The sequence below is a fragment of the Filicampus tigris genome, chromosome 10 (genome assembly GCF_054856515.1).
Source record: "Filicampus tigris isolate MCC_2025a chromosome 10, RoL_Ftig_1.0, whole genome shotgun sequence".
NCBI classification, from domain to species: Eukaryota; Metazoa; Chordata; class Actinopteri; order Syngnathiformes; family Syngnathidae; genus Filicampus; species Filicampus tigris.
Genome location: NC_141226.1, coordinates 8,706,728 through 8,726,126, shown reverse-complemented (window position 1 = coordinate 8,726,126; position 19,399 = coordinate 8,706,728). Strand labels below are relative to the sequence as shown.

Here is a 19,399-nt window from a genome sequence, read left to right as displayed (position 1 = left end):
TCAGACACTACCTCATGTATTCGTTTCAAATAGAACATTCTGGACACAAAATAAAAAATGAAGAAGTATTTTATTGTCTGTTGAAAGCGAGCGACCAACATTTTTGATGAACAGTTAAAAGTAAACTTTTCCCCCCCTTCATGATGTTGCCGACATTAGGTTGTACGGTTTTTGTGGTATGGTCAGCTGCCATATGTGTATCAATCCTTAGTACCTTCCATTGACAATGGATTCTGCGTTTGCTTGACTCTGAGAGATTTTTATTCTATAAACACTTGATTCCCAGTGCTTACTTAAATCTCCTCCAATCCATGGCACTTCATCATTCAAAGATGAGCGAGCAGAGGGCAAATTGGTGGGAGTCACTGGAAGGAGCTTCAGATGGATGTGAAAGCCAGACTTTGGCTGAGTTTACCATCTGTGTGATCTAAGAGAGTGGTGCATCCCCCAGAGGCTTTTTTCCCATTTTGTGAGCTTGAACCCATGGGATGTGTGTGCGTGTGTGTGTGCGCGCGCGCGCGTGTGTGATGATGATCCTCGTTTGATTCTGGATAACCGAATTTGCCCATCAGCTATTTTATGTCAGTTTATAATGAAGGTAACATTGTAAAAGCATGTTGGATTCAATTAAATATTTGAGCTTTTAATTTACCACCCGTGCAGTCAATTTTTGCTGGATTCCAAAAGTTGCAAATGCCCCTATCAGCGATACACTGAGCGACATGGCTAAAAGTGACAAAATTGTGTGCATGGTTCGGCCACTAGTGATTTAAAATTTGAATGGCTGGTCCAGGGTGTTGTAATGTCACGGATTCATAGCTGCCAATTGTTATGGATTGCCTATATTAAATTGAATTAAATTTATAATAAAATAAAAGCTTTACCAACTTTGCTTGAGCAGCTAACAATTTATCATGCAACATAATATAGTAGGTTTATGGTGTTTATGAGCTTAGAGCAGCTCAACTAAAGTGAAGACACCTCAGAAAACAGGTGAGATTGTAAACTATATTAACTGTTGATTAATGTTGTTGTCCTTTTCAGTTAGTGTTGAGATGATTGATTTGTTTGATAATAATCAAGATGGATTTTAAGGACTTCACCCATCTTAGCAAATAGTAAAACTTTCTCAAATTCACACTTTGAGTTGTTGAGAAACATTAATATTAAAAGTCTTTTGTAAATTGTTGTAGGCCAACTTAAGCTGTCAGATAATTGTAACTGATTATAAACAGGACAATGTGGCCTAAATTGCATCACTCACCTTTTGTCAAAATAGAACTAAATTGCGTGAGGGTGGGGTGAGAGGATGATGGATGTTGGGCTCCAAATCAAATGACTACAAAAAACAGTTTGAACCGGAAAACCATTTTTTTATTTAAAAGGTGTGAGTGCATCGAATCGAACCGGATCAAATCGTTCCACTTTGAAATGTATCGAGATACGTATCGAATCGTCTTTTATTGGAGAGAGATATCTTAGAAGGAATTGGCACATTTATAGTACTGACAAATTCATTCAAATGTGTGTAAAATGTCAACAAAAAAGTAATTGCATCATACACTATCCAACTGAGCCATACTATATCAAATCGAATCGTAATCCACAGAGTTGAACCGAACCAAATCGCTCCATTTTCAAATCAGACCGTCCTTGAATCGTTTCGCACCTAAAATTGAAAACCGTATCGAATCGTCTTTTGTGGAGAGATTCACACCCCTACTAGCTACATTCCTGCACTAAACCAGTGACGTCGCCTAGTGGCCGACCAAACTGTGATTGACGTATGAATAGACACTCACAAAAAAAGATATAACATGACAGTGGTGTTAAGACAATCACAGAACACAAGTTCAAATATTTGATGATCTGATTGATCTGACTGTACAACTGTGCTATTTTATTTCTTAATTTTTCAAACAGTTTCAGTAATGTGTACATTTACAATGGGTCAACACTAATAAGACAATGGTTCTAGATGCTGAATCATAAAGCTTTATTTAATTGTCAAAATAGGTATATGGCTAGTAGAGCGCAAGTCAAAATTAAAATAACATGTGGTAATGCAAGCTCTTCGCCCCCAGTCACATTAGATTTGGTGCCACCTAGTGCCATTAGTTTGCAGCAGCAGGTTGACATACTGACCATTACAGTAATCCTATTGGTCCAATCTCCTTAGCGATGAGGCAGCTGGCACCATTGTGATGCATTCCATGCGCTGATATTTAAGCTGCAACCCATGGATGTAAATCAGAGTCATGATCCGCACATGCATACTTTTCACCACAGCGCTACATGACATGTTGCTTTGTCGCTGCCAAATGTGTGGGTTGTTGTGTTGTCTTGGCAACCTTTATCATACATAATGCGGTAGCCTACACTAGGTTTCTTTTGACAGTTTGTTCAATAGCAACATTTACGTAGGACGTCATCTCTATTTGTTTCTCTGTCAGTCAAGTTAGCACTCATTAGTGTCATCATCACTGAGGGAACGGTATTGTAATGGCATCAGAAGTACCCTCAGCCTAGATTAATAAAAGCATGTTTTGTTATAAATGAGACATCTGACCATGACACCTAAAAGAGTAAATTCTTCGACATAAAGAGTCATACACAAGAGCATGTTCCCGTTTTATCATAGACATGGAGGTTGCTTTACTGTGAAACATTCCATCCTAAAGAGCCAACTTAATGAAATTGCCCACATAAGGAAGTGAAGGGTAGTTTACAGAAAGGAAGTGTGGAAGGGAAGGGTCTTTGCTATTTTATTGTTGTCCTGACACATCCTGTGTAATTAACAAATTCCAATTACATAAATAAGCAGCCTAATGAGAGCCAGATGTGATTGTCCCTTAAACGTTCGGCAGTGAATCAAGGAGCCACCTTAGCTTATGCCTCAGAAATGTAAAGTACTGGGTATGTGGTGTGGTAATGAAATTAAAATTAGGCTCCAAATAATGACTGTTTTTAACCCCCATTTTGTTGTTTTCTTCTTCAACTCCCTCCATGGTGCCACCTCCCTTTCTTCTTCTAGTTAAATTGTGCGGATGAAAAAAAAAATGGGATGAGAGCATACAAAGAAATAAAGCCAAGCTGAAAAGGGAAGGATGAGAAAAGCTATGAGCAGATAGAGTAAGCTGTGAAATTTGAAAGCCATGCGTGAAGATGTCTTCAGCAAATATGATTGAAAGAAGCTTTGCTGCTGTTAAAAAGCAGCTGGTAAGGATTTGTTTTTAATCAGCCAAGCAAGTTGGACAGAGATAACATTTTTGGAGGATTAGTGGCAGGAAATAAAAGTCAGCGCCAAATAAAGAAGCAAATGCCATGGGTCATTTAGACCCTGGGGAGAGAGGGGAACTTGGGAGTGGGGTGAAAAAGTGGATGGAGATGAGTTAAGTAGCCAAAAATTGTACAAACAAGTACTTTACTTTATAATATGACTCACATAAATGTAAAATAGTAGTGCTCCAAATTATAACTTGAGCAAGAGTAACTATTTACTGAAAAAACAATACTCAAGTACTACTGAGCAACTTGTAACTAACTTCTGATTTGTTTTCTACTCAGCACGTGAATGTTATACCCCAAAAATACAAAAGAGACTCATACAAATTCTGATATTGTCCAACAACATCGCTTTAAATAAACAATAATGAATTAAATCTTTATAAAATAGACTATGTGCACCAGGTCAACGGCCTACTGTACTTCCGAACTTGCCACTAATCAACAAATTAGTGTCCGGTTAGCTTCGTGCTCCATTCAAAGTGAACTGACAGAAAAACCTGACAGCTTAAACTACCAGTGAGTAAATATAATGTGAGTGTGATGCTTTTACATTCCATAAAATGGTGGGTTTCTCAAATGAGATTTGCTGTGGGCATTATTGCCTCGGATCAAGTACCTATAAATAGTGAAATTATTATACTTCTACCAATTTCATGAAAATATATTAATGCTAAATATAAAACTAGGTAGAACAGTTAGTTTCTGTATATTAAATAGTGTGTGTATATATATATATATATATATATATATATATATATATATCATATATAAAGTACGTAACTAATTACATTGACATTGTATACAGTGCCTGTTGCCAGCATTTAACAGCAGCTCCAGCGTTAGCGGCTAGCCACTAAGCAAAGAAGATGGCGAGAGCCGTCATAGTACTTTTCAAAGGCAATTAAATAGATGACAGTGACTGCAAACTCAAAAGCTGACAGCCTGACACAGTTGCCATTCCTACTGATGGCTTTTTAACAAACTAGGCTTCCTCAAATGTTCTGCTTAAGCCGGCAAAATGGCTACAGCGGTTCTGATGTCACTTCGTCTCAGACAAAATCTATAGGGAGTGATTTGTCTAAAATCTCACTATGCTAGACTACTATATTTATCTATTTACACTATATTGGTATGTTTTGAATATTTATTCATATTCACTTTGATATCACTGGTCAACAAACATTTTGGTGCCTAGAAGGTTTCAATAGTTTTAGGGTACTTTGATGTGGCTGAATACGAAAATGACATTTTTTTTTTTTTTTTTGTTGGCCAGTGTAATACGGATTGCCTACGAATCAGGGGACCGTAATATACACAAGTACAGAGATTTAAAAAAAAATCATGTTTTTTTTAAGGATGGTTTTTGGGAGGGGCGGTGGTATTATACACAGGTGCGTGTTATGCAAGGGATTTTATGGTAGTAACATGGCATTAAGGCATACTATTGCAACTTTAAATGGTACTTCTAGGTAGTACAGCTATCCACAATTTTCATCCATTTGCATTTTGGTATCCATGGCAAAATCTAAATGATGTTCAACATATTGAACTCTCTTCTGTTCATGTGTAATTATTATAGTTCTTGCGCTCCAACTCAAACAAAAAAAACATCTCAAATCAAATCCAGGGTATGTTTGAACACATTCAAATCTTTGCAATGTTTAATTTTTAGAAAGTGCAAGGAGGGGAATCGGGTTGGTGTGTGTGTGCATGTTTGTGTTTTTTTTGGGAGGGGGTGGTGATTGCATCACAGGAAACAAGCTCTCCATCCTGCAGTTGAATTTGACCCTTTGGCCCTGGATCAAATGCTTCTCTGGGGCTGAATACCATGACGCCTCTGTCTTCTGCACCGTGCGCTGCTCTGCTCTACTCTGGCTGACTGACTGCAGAGGAGGAGGGTGGGCGGAAGAACTGGGTGACGAGCTCTGAGAAAGGTTGTGAAGAGGTGGCTCAAGGCATTAAACGAAGAACATAGTGTAAGGAGACACCACACCACAAATCCATGAAACACCTCTGTGATACACATAGTTCTACAAGTTGTAGTTTATTCTATAAATGCAATACACATTGGAAAATGCTGTGAAACTAAAAGTTGGATTCAGAGTAATTTGGACAGTGTGTCAAAATTGATGGCCCAGACAGGCAGGACAAGAGTCCACAGCCATCCAAAAGTCAAACCCAGTAGGTCTGAGCGCAAACAAATCGGCTTCATTTTCTATTTTAAGATCAAGAGGAAGTGAATGATGAGAATGGACACTGTGGAGGTATATTTGTGATGTGTGTACAGATCCACATGAGAAGCTCCAAATAAGAGGAGGGATTGCATCGCAGCAAAGAGGGAGTTGCTACCCCTGAAACCATCCAGAACCTCTTCTGGTTGCACTGTTTTGAAAAAAAAAAAGATGAAACCAGAGACTCTGACTGCATATCTCCAGTCTGTCTGGCTTACTGAAGGGTGATTGACCAAGGGAGAAGAAACGCCTATTTTTAGCCCCACGCTGGATGGAAGAATGAAAAAGCAAACAGACAGTAGCTACGCACGCAGAGTCAGACTGCGAGCGAGACGACGAGCGAGACTGATTCTGGGAGGCTAAAGAAAGGGAGGGGAGAGGGAGGAGTGATTCATTTGTGAAGTTCTGCAAAGTTTGGTTCCTTGGCTCATTATTGTGTGGGGAGAACACATTGTAGGACTGGATATTTAGCTTCACTGACTTCTGGCACACTGAAATGTCTCTCTACCTGTGCGAGTGAGTCAAAACTAAAGAACGGACTTTCAGAGGGATTGCCCTGCCATGGAATGTTGTAGATTTACACACAGTTTTGTGAGATGCCGTTCGCCTTCCTCCTGGCTTCAAAGCTCCAGATCTGGATCCAGGGAGTATGTCTAGCCATTCTTTTAGACACTGGGAAGCTCAGAATGAGAGCGGAGTGGTTATTCTGATGGTTTGGAGGACAAGCCGATATCACAAAACACATTTTTCTGCCACCTCTACTCATAAGGACTGAGGAATTCAGGATGCGACGCTTTGACAAGCTGAGAAAGTCATTCCCCTTCCTGGCACACTTTCATGTATATCGAGTAAGTTTGTTTGGCTTTTCTTGTCAGAGTTGTGTGTGGCTGCAGCTGGACCAAGGCTGTCCTCTGGTAGAGTTATTGCAGCAGGATGCAAGAGCAGAATAGAGTTGATGCGGGTCATGACTTTGGCCTTTGGTACTTCTGTGTTTGTGTGTGTCTTTATTCGATTGTGTACATTCCTCCACTACCATGAGGAAGGACATACTGTATGCTATTCTGTCATGTGCGCTGCTACTAGCAGTCTACATCCTTACGGAGTGATTTAAATTAATTTTCTAGTTGTGTATCTATAAATATATCTGTGGACAAATGGCCTCCAAGCACTTACTGATGGTGGAGTGGCACATTTGCCTGATTTTGGTGCAGGCAGCATGAGTTCTGTGCCCTCTCGGTGACGGTGTGAATAATTGTCCATCTCTACCTATATATGTGCCCTGCAACTTTTGGCGACCAGTCCAGGGTGTAGTCCACCTTTTTGCCCGAAATAAGCTAGGATAGGCTCCAGCTCCCTGCGACCTTAAACAGGATATGCGGTATGGATGGATGGATGGCCTGTGAGTAAATTGGCTCAGTTGCCCAACACTGACCTTGATTTATCTATGGTTAATGGAAGGTTGTGATCATCATAATAATCAATTAAATAACTGGTCATTAGGATTTGATTGCATTGATGATTGTTTAACCATACCATAAGGCAATCGAGGCACAATAGTGTGTACTACTTGGTTGCAACCAGCAGAGGCGCTGTTGATTTCGTCTCAAGTGGTTTGCAATACTGCATTCACAATGGGAAGCTGAGCCGCAGTACCTCCATGTAGACCTCTGCTATGACAGTATTGTGTTCAAAATATCAATTAAATATGTACATTACCTGAGTGAAATTGATTAAAACCCGTTGCCGTGGGCCGATGGCGTCGTGGCCGTGGGACATTCACTACATACTGAACAACTTCAAAGCATTCCTGGGCGTGTTGTATATGGTTAGAAAACTGAGTTTCCGCAGATTCGAATGATAACCAAACATTATAAGATACAATCATATCTGCAGGGTCGGCGAGCATTTAAGTCAAAACAATCGCTAACACACAAAAAATATGGAACTCACCATTTCATCCTCAAATGTCCGACACAATTTCATAATCCATCATCAATGATCATATTACGTCGACAAGGGTCCAGTAAAAGTATTCCAGTAGCATAGTTAGTCCACAACAAGCCTGACATCCATAAAGCCACGTTATTAGCTGCTGCAACCGTTACAGGTTGCTATCAGATACATATACATATTACATATATACATATTTTCCATTGTAGATTGAGTTAGCTTCGACGGATTTAAAAATATGAGATTTCACAACATAATCTGGACCTTGTGTTTGATTGATTGCTTACTTGATCCAATAAACGAACGTTTCCCGTGTCAGGAGTTCAACAACAGCCGATGAACATATTACATGCGTAAATAGTACCACCCCTGCATATGGATGATTCAATCGTCAGTTATGTTTGCTTAGCAACTAAACTTGCTAAGATGGTGATTGACACATTCAACGGTCAATGAAATTCTTCCAAAAAAACCCAAGGGAACTCTTTTGAACAAAAACAAACACCGTGCGTAACTTGCGTAACACACACTTTCAAAGCCGCTGGCAGCGACGTTAAGCCGTGCGCCAGAGCGCACGTCATATCGCGTCACCTTCTTTGATTTTTTTAATGTTTTTTTTAAATCTGGATGTAGGATATGATGGCGCCAAGTCTTACTTTTCTTTAGAACTCATGATTCCACAATAGCAGCCTTTTCTCCTACGTATGTGAACATGGTTGCAATTGGATCACCCAAATGGCACACTTTTGGTTCGCCTGGACATCCCCTTAGTAAAACTTGTGTAAAATGATCATTTTCTGTCGTGTTATTGTCAAATTTGAAATGGAATTGGAAGAGCCTTTGAGCTGTAACCCTGTTGTTATTTAGTCCACCACGCTAATACAAAAATTTCCAGGCAGATTTTTGGAAAAGAAAAAAAAATAGGCGGACATAAAATCCGCCTTCTTTTATGTATTCAAAAATCCATAATTCAGTGCCAGTAACACTTAAAAGGATTCTGACAGTTTGAAGTGTTATCTTCAAAAAGAGACCAAAACTATGCTGATACTCCAAATGGTTCAAGTACAGCTTCAGTTTTACTTGGGGTGCACCTTTTTAGGCGTTCGGGTAAAAATACCAGGAGAATTGCAATGGGTTTTAACCCATCATAAATATTCCCTATACATCAATCATTACATATAGTCAAATTGTAACGGTAAAATATAGACTGTATTTTCCGGACTATAAGCCGCTATTTTTTCCCTAGGTTTCGAACAATGCGGCTTATATAAAGGTGCGGCTATTCTGTGGATTTTTTTTACCACTGCTAGGGGCGCTCTAACTGGAATTAGAATCAAAACTAAGAAAAAAAATCAATGCAAAGAAGAATATGCTACTTTTCTTTTAGCAGATAGAACACGGATGACAAATTACAAACTGCTAATTATTTTCAAATCCTAGCCCCTTCATCATGGAACCTGTTATGTATTGATGACACCATTAACAGGATGTGACTGCAGGTGAAAGAGTTCAACAGGCGAGGTCGCTATGCATTAGCTTATGCAGTAGGTGGTATGCGGAAGTAGATCAATAAAAGGTGGATGTTAACTGCCAAACTGGCATGTGTTCAGTTATTAAATGCGGGTCAAAATCCAACAGAACCCACCCGAAGTTTGTATGATGCAAGTTTTAAGTTGAAGGCCAACGATCTTGCTATCCAGGAAGGAAACCGCGCTGCTGCACACAATGCTTAGCATCAGTGAATTTATGGTGAGACGTTGGAGGCGGCAGCGGGAAGTGAAATGAAGATAAGTACTGTATATTTTCTCTTGGTTCTGTTCCGTTTTAATCAGCAAAGATCCTGCCATGTTAAAAGGCACTCTTAGGAAAGAATCTGTTAGTTCAAAATCGTTCTGTAAATGCAGTAAATGTTCAACATAGATAGGTGCGGCTTATATATGTTTTTTTTTTTTTTTTCATAATTACAAAAAATAGAGTGGATGCGGCTTACATAAAGGTGCGGTTTATAGTCCAAAAAATATGGTGAGTGTTAATATCGGATTAGTTTTAGATGCACCCATTAGTCCCTCATACAGCTCATCTATCTTGGCAGCAACAACCTCAACCAAATGTTTTCTGTTGTTGCAGACGAAAACTACACAACGGTTGTTGATTTGCTTCTGTTACTGTTATGGTTACTCCATCCATCTGAGAATAAGTTACTCTATATGGTATAGTTGAATATCCATCCATCCATCCATTATCTATACCGTTTCTCCTCACAAGGGTCATGCTGCAGCCTATCCCAGCTGTCTTCGGGCAGTAGGCGAGGGACACCCTGAATTGGTTGCCAGCCAATCGCAGGGCACACAGAGACAAACATCCGCACCCCCAATCACACCTAGGGACAATTTAGAGAGTCCAATCTACTTACCATGCATGTTTTTGGAATTTGGGAGGAAACCGGAGTACCCGGAGAAAACCCACGCAGGCACGGGGCGAACATGCAAACTCCAAACAGGGAGGCCGGAGCCGGGATCGAACCCACAACCTCTGAACTGTGAGGCGGATGTGTTAACCAGTCGGTCACCGTACCGCCCTCCTTGTTTAATGTTTTACTTATTTTACACTAAGTCAGTGCTGGAGATTTCTTGAAATGTTGGTGTTTTTTTGGGAGACATGCAGCTTTAACCAACACCTCCCTTCTCATCCCATTGTTTGGAATGTAGAGTGGTCTAGATTAGTAGGAGTTCACATACTTTGTTGCACTGCACTGTGAATGAGTACATGGTGTGTCCAGTAAAACATGAAAACATAAAACTGTTTGTGGTATTAATATAAGTTGCATGTTTTTTTTCTGTTGTTGTGACTAAGACTGTCTATTGCAGGGGTGCCCATTACGTCGATCGCGATCGACCGGTGGATGGAAAAGGCATTGTGGGTAGATCGCCAGCCTATCATCCGTCCTCACTACTGTGTTGCTACTTTCATGCTACGTTCACACCAACTGCGTTGGGGGAGTTTCTGGCGGCGCGTTTGAATTGGAGTCAATGTTGTTCGCGCGGGCGGGCGTGGTTGCGTGCTGGTCGGCGCGAATGATACGTTTGGCGCAGTGGGACGCGGAGCAAAGCACCAAAAATCCGCCCATTCGCTCCATTCGGCACGTAAAAACTTTTTTTGCCATTTCCCCTCGCGGCAGCCAGTCAGCATTAGGCATTCTACGTCACACACAGCCACACAGCATCCTGTTCACTCGGCGGCTTTTTTTTTTTTACAGTTCTTGAACTTCACCAAGACCACAATATTGTTAGCATTAGCATAGTGTGCAAAAAAGTTTACTTGTTTTATACGCGCCGAATGGAGCGAATGGTCGGATTGTTGTTGCTGCATATCTGCTTGAGGCTGGCTATCAGCAGCTACTGTCCCGGACTATGCGTCCCTGGCTGATTCCATTCAGTGCAGTCATCAGAGTAAGGTAATTACAAAACATTTTTTTTTATTGTATTGTGCTATATAGGTTGATGCAGTCATGCAAGGTATGCCAGCATATACGGTACATGTAAAAATAATTCTCAATATATTCATAAATAATGTGCTTTGCATTTTTAGTAGGTGGTAGATCATTTTGACTCGGTCATGTCATAAGTAGCTCTCAGGCTGAAAAAGTGAGGGCACCCCTGGTCCATCGTATCTTCCTCTTCGTTTAGGTGACCAAAAAGCAGTTTATTATATCTTGCAGATAAATGTTGTCAAACATCTGATTTTACTTTGTAAAACAAAAAAGGTCAACATTTTGTCAATTTTCTGACATGTTCTGGACCAAATCATAAACAAAATTGCAATTGCTTGTGCGTTTTCTGCTTCCGCTGTCGATTTGAAGTAATGGCTTTTGGATAAAGGAATGGAAATGATTAAAACATGTTTTCATCCATCAAATAATCAGTTATTAAAACAAACGTAAATTGCAGCCCGAGTCATATCACTATATTTCATCGAGCAGACTCAAACAGCTCAGATTTGCCACTGCTGTGCAAAGAGGCCAGACAGGAAACTGAGTTGCAGCTTCTTCCTTGTGTGGTAAACTAACACATATGTGTTGACTGCGTAGGACGATGAGTCTCGCCTTGTGGTGGTGAAAGGAAATAACTCATGCCGAATGCTTTTTGGTGTAATATATTATGCATGCACTGTACAGTCTGTGCAGCTTCACCAGCATGAAATACTTTATACAAAGAATAACCAAAAAAGAAAAATGGCTACAATCAACAGTCAATACAGTCTTTAGCTCCATCCAAGTGTTGTCTGAATCCAGAAGAAACTAAATCTATAAATTCATTCCAACATTAATGTTCCACAAATTATAATCTGGTTTGATAAGATTTCACAATTATTTGAACAGTTTTACATTAATTGCTGCCATCTGTGCATAACATTTTTTGCATGAAACTTATAGCTATCATACAAAAAGACATTTTTCAACCATTATAAGAGATTAGGATTGTTGATTCTTCAAAAGTTTGACGAAAATTCACCCATACGTGCATTTCTGCAAATGTTTGTTAATCTTGCCGATAGGGGTGTAGCTCAAACCAGCCAACTTTGGGGCAAAGATGCTTTTTTGTTTACTTCTATACCGTGGACTACATAATGAGGTCACCATTACAAATTATGCACTCTAGCTCTGCTGGCCTTATTATTGTGACAGACCTCTTATTAATCTATTGTTTCTATTTAAGAAACAAACCAACAAACAACTTATCTAGTGTATTCAAAACATATGCTACATGTCAGAGTTAAAAATGCCAAGTGCTTCCAGGGAAACACTAGGCTTTAAAATCTTAATGTCAGACTGTCGACTATTTCAATCTGACACACTGGCACTGCTCAAGAGTGTCATAGACCGGGCAAGCATGCTGTTTGTATCGTCTTTCTTAGGGTGCAAGGCTTCAAAGCACTCAATATAAAGTATGTATTCATTTTCATTTGCCCTGTTTGAAGGTGCACGGCTACCAAATGACCTGTCAAAGTAGCAAGATTTTTACAAATAACCAAACAAATTCAACATGTGATTAACCTGTTTCAGTGTGCAATGCGACAAATGTTTGTGTGATGGGCTGCCATCCTGGTATGAAGTGATTGCTCACCATGCCTATTAATATGGTTAAATGACATAGGGGACGCCATGACTGCTCTGAGATGGCCCTGTGAACCTCATAACCCTGCACAGAAAGTGTCTCATTCACATACAGTAGTCTTAATTGCTATATAGTCGAATGAGCCTTAGAGACTCTACTTTAATGTTCTCTCCGTCATTCTCTGCAGATTATGTTTTGCGTGCAGTCATTAGGGTTTCACTCCCTTGTAACGTATAATAGCCGAGCATGCCTATTGCTTTAGTGGCTTACCGTTTTCTCACGACCAACTCTGCATCATTATTCACCCAGTTGTGAAGGTGCACTTGCACCGTTCTATGTAGTCTCTATAGACCAGTGGACCCCAACCTTTTTTCCGCCAGGGACAGGTTCATGGTTATATATATTTTTTTTTTGTGGACCGGCAACTATTCTCCGACAATGAGGGAGGCACTGCTGATGCATATTCCTAATCGGCAACTAATCGCCAAGGGGGTGGGGGGGTGCTGCCGATCAGGACGTATGCGGCATAACAGAAAATATGACCTGCTAAAGTAAAAAAAAAAACAATATAATGAGTAGTTTCTTGTGTTCTGTTTGTGTTCTTGTAGAAACTGGGAAATAATATGCAGTGTGAGGAAGGCACAGAATGGCTGCTGGAGCTGCTGATAGAAGTGCAGTTGCAGCAGTACTTCCTGCGAATCAGAGATGACCTAAATGTCACAAGGCTCTCCCATTTCGACTATGTCAAGAATGAAGACCTGGAGAAGATTGGCATGGGTCGACCTGGTGAGAAACTGGCCACTCTCCTTTGTGCATGTCTCCAGAGGATTTTTTTTTGGATGTGTTTTTGTATGTAGCAGTCTCACATCTTGAGAACTAATTAAAGGTCGTTGAAGTTGTGTGCAGTTTTATTCTTACCTCATTTTCATTAAAAAATTTGTTTGGGGGTTATATTTGTTCTGCATTAACTGTAGTGTTTAGTAATATAGTTACAAGTACGCTCTCAATTCTCTCTTTTAAAAGGGCAGAGACGACTGTGGGAGGCTGTGAAGAGGAGGAAAGCAATGTGCAAACGCAAGTCCTGGATGAGCAAGGTGGACACAAATCACAAACACACATGCACGTGCACACACATGGCATGGCATTGGCATGTGTGAAATGTATGGATTTTTTTAATGTGAGCATACTTATTGTCTTGCTTGTGGCCACAAACCATTTACCTTCTAAAGAGCCCGGTGTTCTCCAATGTGAAGTGCACCAAAAAAAAGTTATAGTACACTTTTATGGTTACGTTTGCTTCTTAAAGGTACTGCTTTGGTGCACATGACTATTATAGCTCTGAAACATAGTTATGAAAAAAGGTTAAAAAAAAAAAGATACTTTGGAGTTCAATAATCAGTCAGAGTGAGTACAATACTGTAGCTTGTATCTTTTAGCAAGGGGAATTGACTAGACCTCACCAGGGCTCTATCGTCTACAACTAAATTGCTTGCATTTGTGAGATGTTTTTCAGTGTGTGCAAGTAAGAAATTCATGTGGTCGTGTTAGTGCGAGTGCATACGTTTGAATGGTCCCACCAACGCAGGCATTGTAATAGACATTGGGGTTAAAAGTCTTTTTCTTCAGTCTTTTTTAGCTTCCGTATTGTGCGTATGCCGGCCGCTTTGGACTTGCATGCGGACAGCAGATACGCTTGTAATTCCATTCATAAAGCATTTCAGTACGTCTGTATGTATTCATGCATTGGCCCACGTATCGCCGCAGCATGCTTTTTCATTAATAATCCATATACCGGCCCCGTGAAAGCAAATAACCAAACAGCACCTGTATTGTTTGTTGTGACATTGAATGGAAAAACTGGCACATCTCATATAAGAGCTTCTCAAAGCAGGTGTCCATTGCTGTTTGTGTTTGCCACTCTGAAGCATGCATGCTTGATGTACTGAAGACTAAATTACTACCCTCTATATAATTTATTATTAATCTTGCACGTTTGAAGTAAAACATTCTCACATGCGCATGAGCATGTGAGAGGCAAACAGTCAAGCACGGGGAACACGCCACATGAAACGTCACGAAGAGACAGTCTCTCCGTAAATTACATGCTGTAAGAAACACATTTCCACTGAACCCTCGCCAATGGCAGGCATGATGACGCAGATAGCAAACATGTGTGAATAATCAACGCCCCTCCTAAAATGTAATTTTTGGAATTGCCTGTATTAATAATTCAAGTCCTACATATGCCCCGATGAGCCCAAAACGCTTTGTGATTTCAAACTTACCTTAAAATGTTACCCTTACAAAATAAATTGCTTACAGATGATTTGCATTTTGAAAAAAAAAACATGAGGACGCTGGATTGTATGTTGTAAAAATTCACGGTAGGGTTTTACAGAGAGAGCCCCCCAAAAAGTGGATAAGTGCAAATACTGTAGGTGAGGTTTTTAGGTTATTTCTCCAGAAAAATTCATGACTCAGCTGCTTATGAATAGTGATTTGCAAATCGTCAGCGGGTTACTGTACACTGTAGACCAATTCAAAGCCACTACTACTATGTATCATGTGCACGTGGTTGTCTACATGGCTTTACAGTGTTTGATTGTAGTCTGAACACATTATTAGAACTGCTCCCTTTTTTTTTTCTTTGGCTTATTTCAAGTTCTGCTCAGTCATCGTCAGAATATGTTGAATGTTCAGCCTCATGTTAGAAATGACATAGTGTCACCCTGGTGTTTTTAAAAAGGTTACAGCATTATGTCATGTCTGGTACGGTGTGAATGTGACACCAAACACCGCCTGTTACTGTTTATATTTGGTCAGTCAAACATGTTAGGCACCAAGGATTCACTGACACATCTTTCTAATTGTCCAATTTCTGTGTGCGGAGTTTTTGGGGAATCTCATTATTCCTCCAAATTTGCATGCTTGAGCGAAATATCAGTTTGTTCTGTGTCTCACCTGGGCAGTGTGGCATAGCTGTGGGATTTAATGTAAGTGTGAGTGCTGGGTAAATGATATTTAACTTTTTTTTTTTTTTTTTTACTTACCGGTAAATACTATAAACTCCATGGTTGCTTTCATGAAATCCTCACTTTGAGCTCTAAGCGGAGTGTGTCTGCTCAGCAGGCATATTGTACATGAGCAAGTTTAGGGGAACTAAAAACCCTCCCACATGCTCACATTCATCTTACTTAATCTAATAGTGCTTGGCCTGATGAGTACTTCCTTGCAGCTAAGTAATTTCCTGTTGAGTCCTCCATGATAGGTGCATGTCTGTGCGCAAGCTGCTGTATATGCACTGACTGCATAGACAGCAGGTTGGGCCAAAAACAATCCAACAACAGATCAATTGTGTATTCATTATTCATTTGCTTGTATTAAAGTTCACCTTTTTTTGTTGATACCTTACCTTTAAAGAAAAAAACAACAAACAAACAATATTCCTTGAAATAAGTCGAAACTGACAAAATAAACTAGTAGTGCATATTTGCTGCATATAAGTGAAAATCAGGTCTTATTTTTTTGTAGTCCAACAGAATGATTAAAAAAAAAAAAACCCAGATTGTACCCTAAAGTTAATATTTTCTTGCATAGCCTTTTCAGGCAATCACAGCAGTCAAATGATTTACTGTAACTTCCTGTCCTTGTCGATAGGTACTATGGCCTACTTTTTATGCACAGCTGCTGTAACTGTCTGGTTTAAAGGATGATTTGGGCCAGTTTTATTAATAAAAAAAATATGGCAAACAAAAGTAAAGCTATGCCAGATTTTTATTGTCAGCTTTTTTCCCCAGTTATTTCAATGTCCATTGTGGGATTTTGTGATTATGCTGTGCCACAAGTCCTGCCTTTTTTATTTCCCTTTCTATCAAGCAATGATAGTGTGATGCTGTAATTAGTCCCCATATGAAAGTGTTCTCATTTACTGACTTGAGGTGTATGAGCGCCGGTAACAATGGAAACACGGTCCGCTCCATTTGGTGGAGGGTTTTACCTCTGCTGGTTTCAGCCAATTGCTACGCTGATGAAAAAGTGAAAAATTGCTGATTATTCTCCTTTAAAGGGGAATTCAACCCAAACATATTTTTTTTCAAGAATATGTTCTATGGAGGCCCACTAGTTGAAACAAGGCATTCTGATAAATATTGCATTTGTGGAATAAGAGTGAATCCACCCATTTTTAGCCATCTCTGGGGGCGGCCATTTGGTCACTTCTGTCGACTGAAAATGACATCACAGTCGCTCAGTGCTCAGGTAACGACTAATCACGGCTCAGCTTCAGAAAACAGGTCAGCCGTGATTAGTCGTTACCTTAGTCCTGAGCATTTGTGATATCATTTTCAGTCGACAGAAATGACAAAATGGCCGCCCCTGACATGGCTAAAAACGGGTGGATTTTGCTGCTTCACTCATATTCCACAAACGTAATATTAATCAGAATGCCATGTTTCAACTAGTGGGCCTGCATACAGCATATTCTTGAAAAAAATAGGTTTGGGTTGACTTCCCCTATAAATCATAGGACCGGTATACACTTTATCCAATTTTTCCTTTTGCTTGTTTCTGTACACTTTTTACATTTCAAGATTTACTTTGCTCTCTCCCTCAATTTGTCTCTAGGTGTTCAGTGGTAAGCGTCCAGATGGGGGAGACTTTCCCCAGCAGGGCCATCCCACATCCTCCTTCCGTAAACTGTCTCCCACACCTCCCCTGGGCCTGGTGGAGGGGGTCCTGGCCACACATCCCACTGGAGATGTTCCTCTTGATGGCCAACAGCAGGTTCTGACCTGCCTCATCCCAGAGAAGGACCTGACTCTCTTTGAAAAGCTAGGGGATGGATCTTTTGGCGTTGTGAAGAGAGGAGAGTGGCTGACTCCTGCAGGAAAGATGGTGCGGACCCTTTTAGTTTCTGCATTGGCGGTCTATATGCACCAAAAAGCTATATCGGTGTACATTGTTGTCCCGCTTTGCAGATTAACGTAGCTGTGAAGTGTTTGAAGATAGATGTGCTCAGCCAGCCCGATGCTCTGGAGGATTTCACCTGTGAGGTCAACGCCATGCACTCTCTGGATCACCAGAACCTCATTCGCCTCTACGGTGTGGTGCTCACACACCCAATGAAGATGGTAGCGCACACACAGAATGGCACCCACAGAGGGAGGACTATGCAAACGTATAGGGACACGTTTACTTGTGTGCATACATGTCAGACTCAGTCCCCTAACATGAGCATGACCTTACAGTCCATTATAATCTGCTTTGGCATCTGAAGGCCTTTGTGTGAGAGTGATGAGAGGATGGAGGAAAGCAGGCAGAAACAGGAAGGGAGGAGAGCAAGTGTACTCGGGGCGAAAATAGCCGCTGGCATTTCTGCCTTTTCAATGCAGCGCCACCTTCGAGTGCCAAATAGTTTGTGAGCCATGTCATTACTTTTAGGCTTCCTGTTTTTGTCACTTTACTTTTGTCAACATGAGCGCCCATGCTCTTTCTCAAATTTTCCAATGTGCTTCAGTTTTAAACTGACTTTCCTCCTTGTTCAGCCATTCATCCCTCTCTCTCATTCTCTCTGTCTCCATGTGCTACAGGTGACCGAGCTCGCGCCACTAGGTTCTCTGCTGGGGCGCTTGCGGTGCGCCCATCCACAGGGCCCCGTGTTGATCCACACGTTGTGCCACTATGCTGTGCAGGTGGCCTGTGGCATGGCCTATCTGGAGCAGAGGCGCTTCATCCACAGAGATCTGGCGGCCAGGTACGGTAGACCCCAGCAAGATTCAATATTCAGCTTTTAACAGGCGGGCTTTGCGGCTCAACATCTTTTTTGGGCTGGTGTTCATCTACTCTGTACTTAATTGCTAGTATTTTCCCTTTTAAATGTTTTTATAGCACATGACGTTATTTTATGGATATAGACTTTGCTTCTCACTTCCCCACCCAGACATTTGTAGATTATTACAGGGTGACTCGGCGCACAGGCTAAATGAGTCACTTCCTGGCTGGTACAAACCCAATTCCAATGAAGTTGGGGCGTTGTTAGAAAATAAAAACAGAATACAATGATTTGCAAATCATGTTCAACCTATATTAAAGTGAATATACTACAAATACAACATATTTAATGTTCAAAGTCAAACTGATAAACTTTATTCTTTTAGCAAATAATGAACTCAATTATAAAACCTCAGTAGGTACCACACATTTTCCCAGTTAATCTACACATATAGATGCTGATTTTTTTTTTTTTTATAAAACCTCATTAGGTACCACACATTTTCCCAGTTAATCTACACATATAGATGCTGATTTTTTTTTTTTTTTAACGTTTTTTTGTATGACGTCAGAGTTAATTGCGTCTCCTAGCAGCCATTCATGCCATGGCGAAAACTTGCATTTATTGTACATGTGCAATACAATCTAAGCTACAGGACTGTTTTATTGAGAAAAAAACACACACTACTAGTACTTACTGAAATATTGTTAGATAATAAAGCATGCCACTTTTAGAATATACCAATGACTAAAGAAATGTTAACAGTACTGTCGAACCTTATACTGCACCTTTGTTGTCATTTAGGATGCAAAGCTATGGAGTTAAAATGTGACATGTCTCTTCAGGAACATCTTACTGGCATCAGCCCATAGAGTGAAGATTGGCGATTTTGGCCTGATGAGGGCACTACCAAACAATCATGAGCATTACGTCATGCAGGAACACCGGAAGGTTCCCTTTGCATGGTAAGTGAACTGATGTGAGAAAGCAATAATCTGAGCTCATGAGTTTTGAGATTGGATTGACCCGATTTATTAGACTATAAT

At 40.4% G+C, this 19,399-nt stretch overlaps 1 protein-coding gene across 1 annotated transcript in view; it reads left to right on the top strand.

Moving 5' to 3' along the window:
* The window catches only part of LOC147140687 (activated CDC42 kinase 1-like), a 52,129-nt gene that overhangs the window by 19,693 nt on the left and 13,037 nt on the right, over window positions 1–19,399 (top strand). The window contains 6 exon segments of the mRNA XM_086043355.1: window positions 13,192–13,369; window positions 13,607–13,677; window positions 17,207–17,476; window positions 17,560–17,712; window positions 18,172–18,335; window positions 19,199–19,318. Of these exon segments, the coding sequence (XP_085899481.1) occupies window positions 13,192–13,369; window positions 13,607–13,677; window positions 17,207–17,476; window positions 17,560–17,712; window positions 18,172–18,335; window positions 19,199–19,318 (956 nt within the window).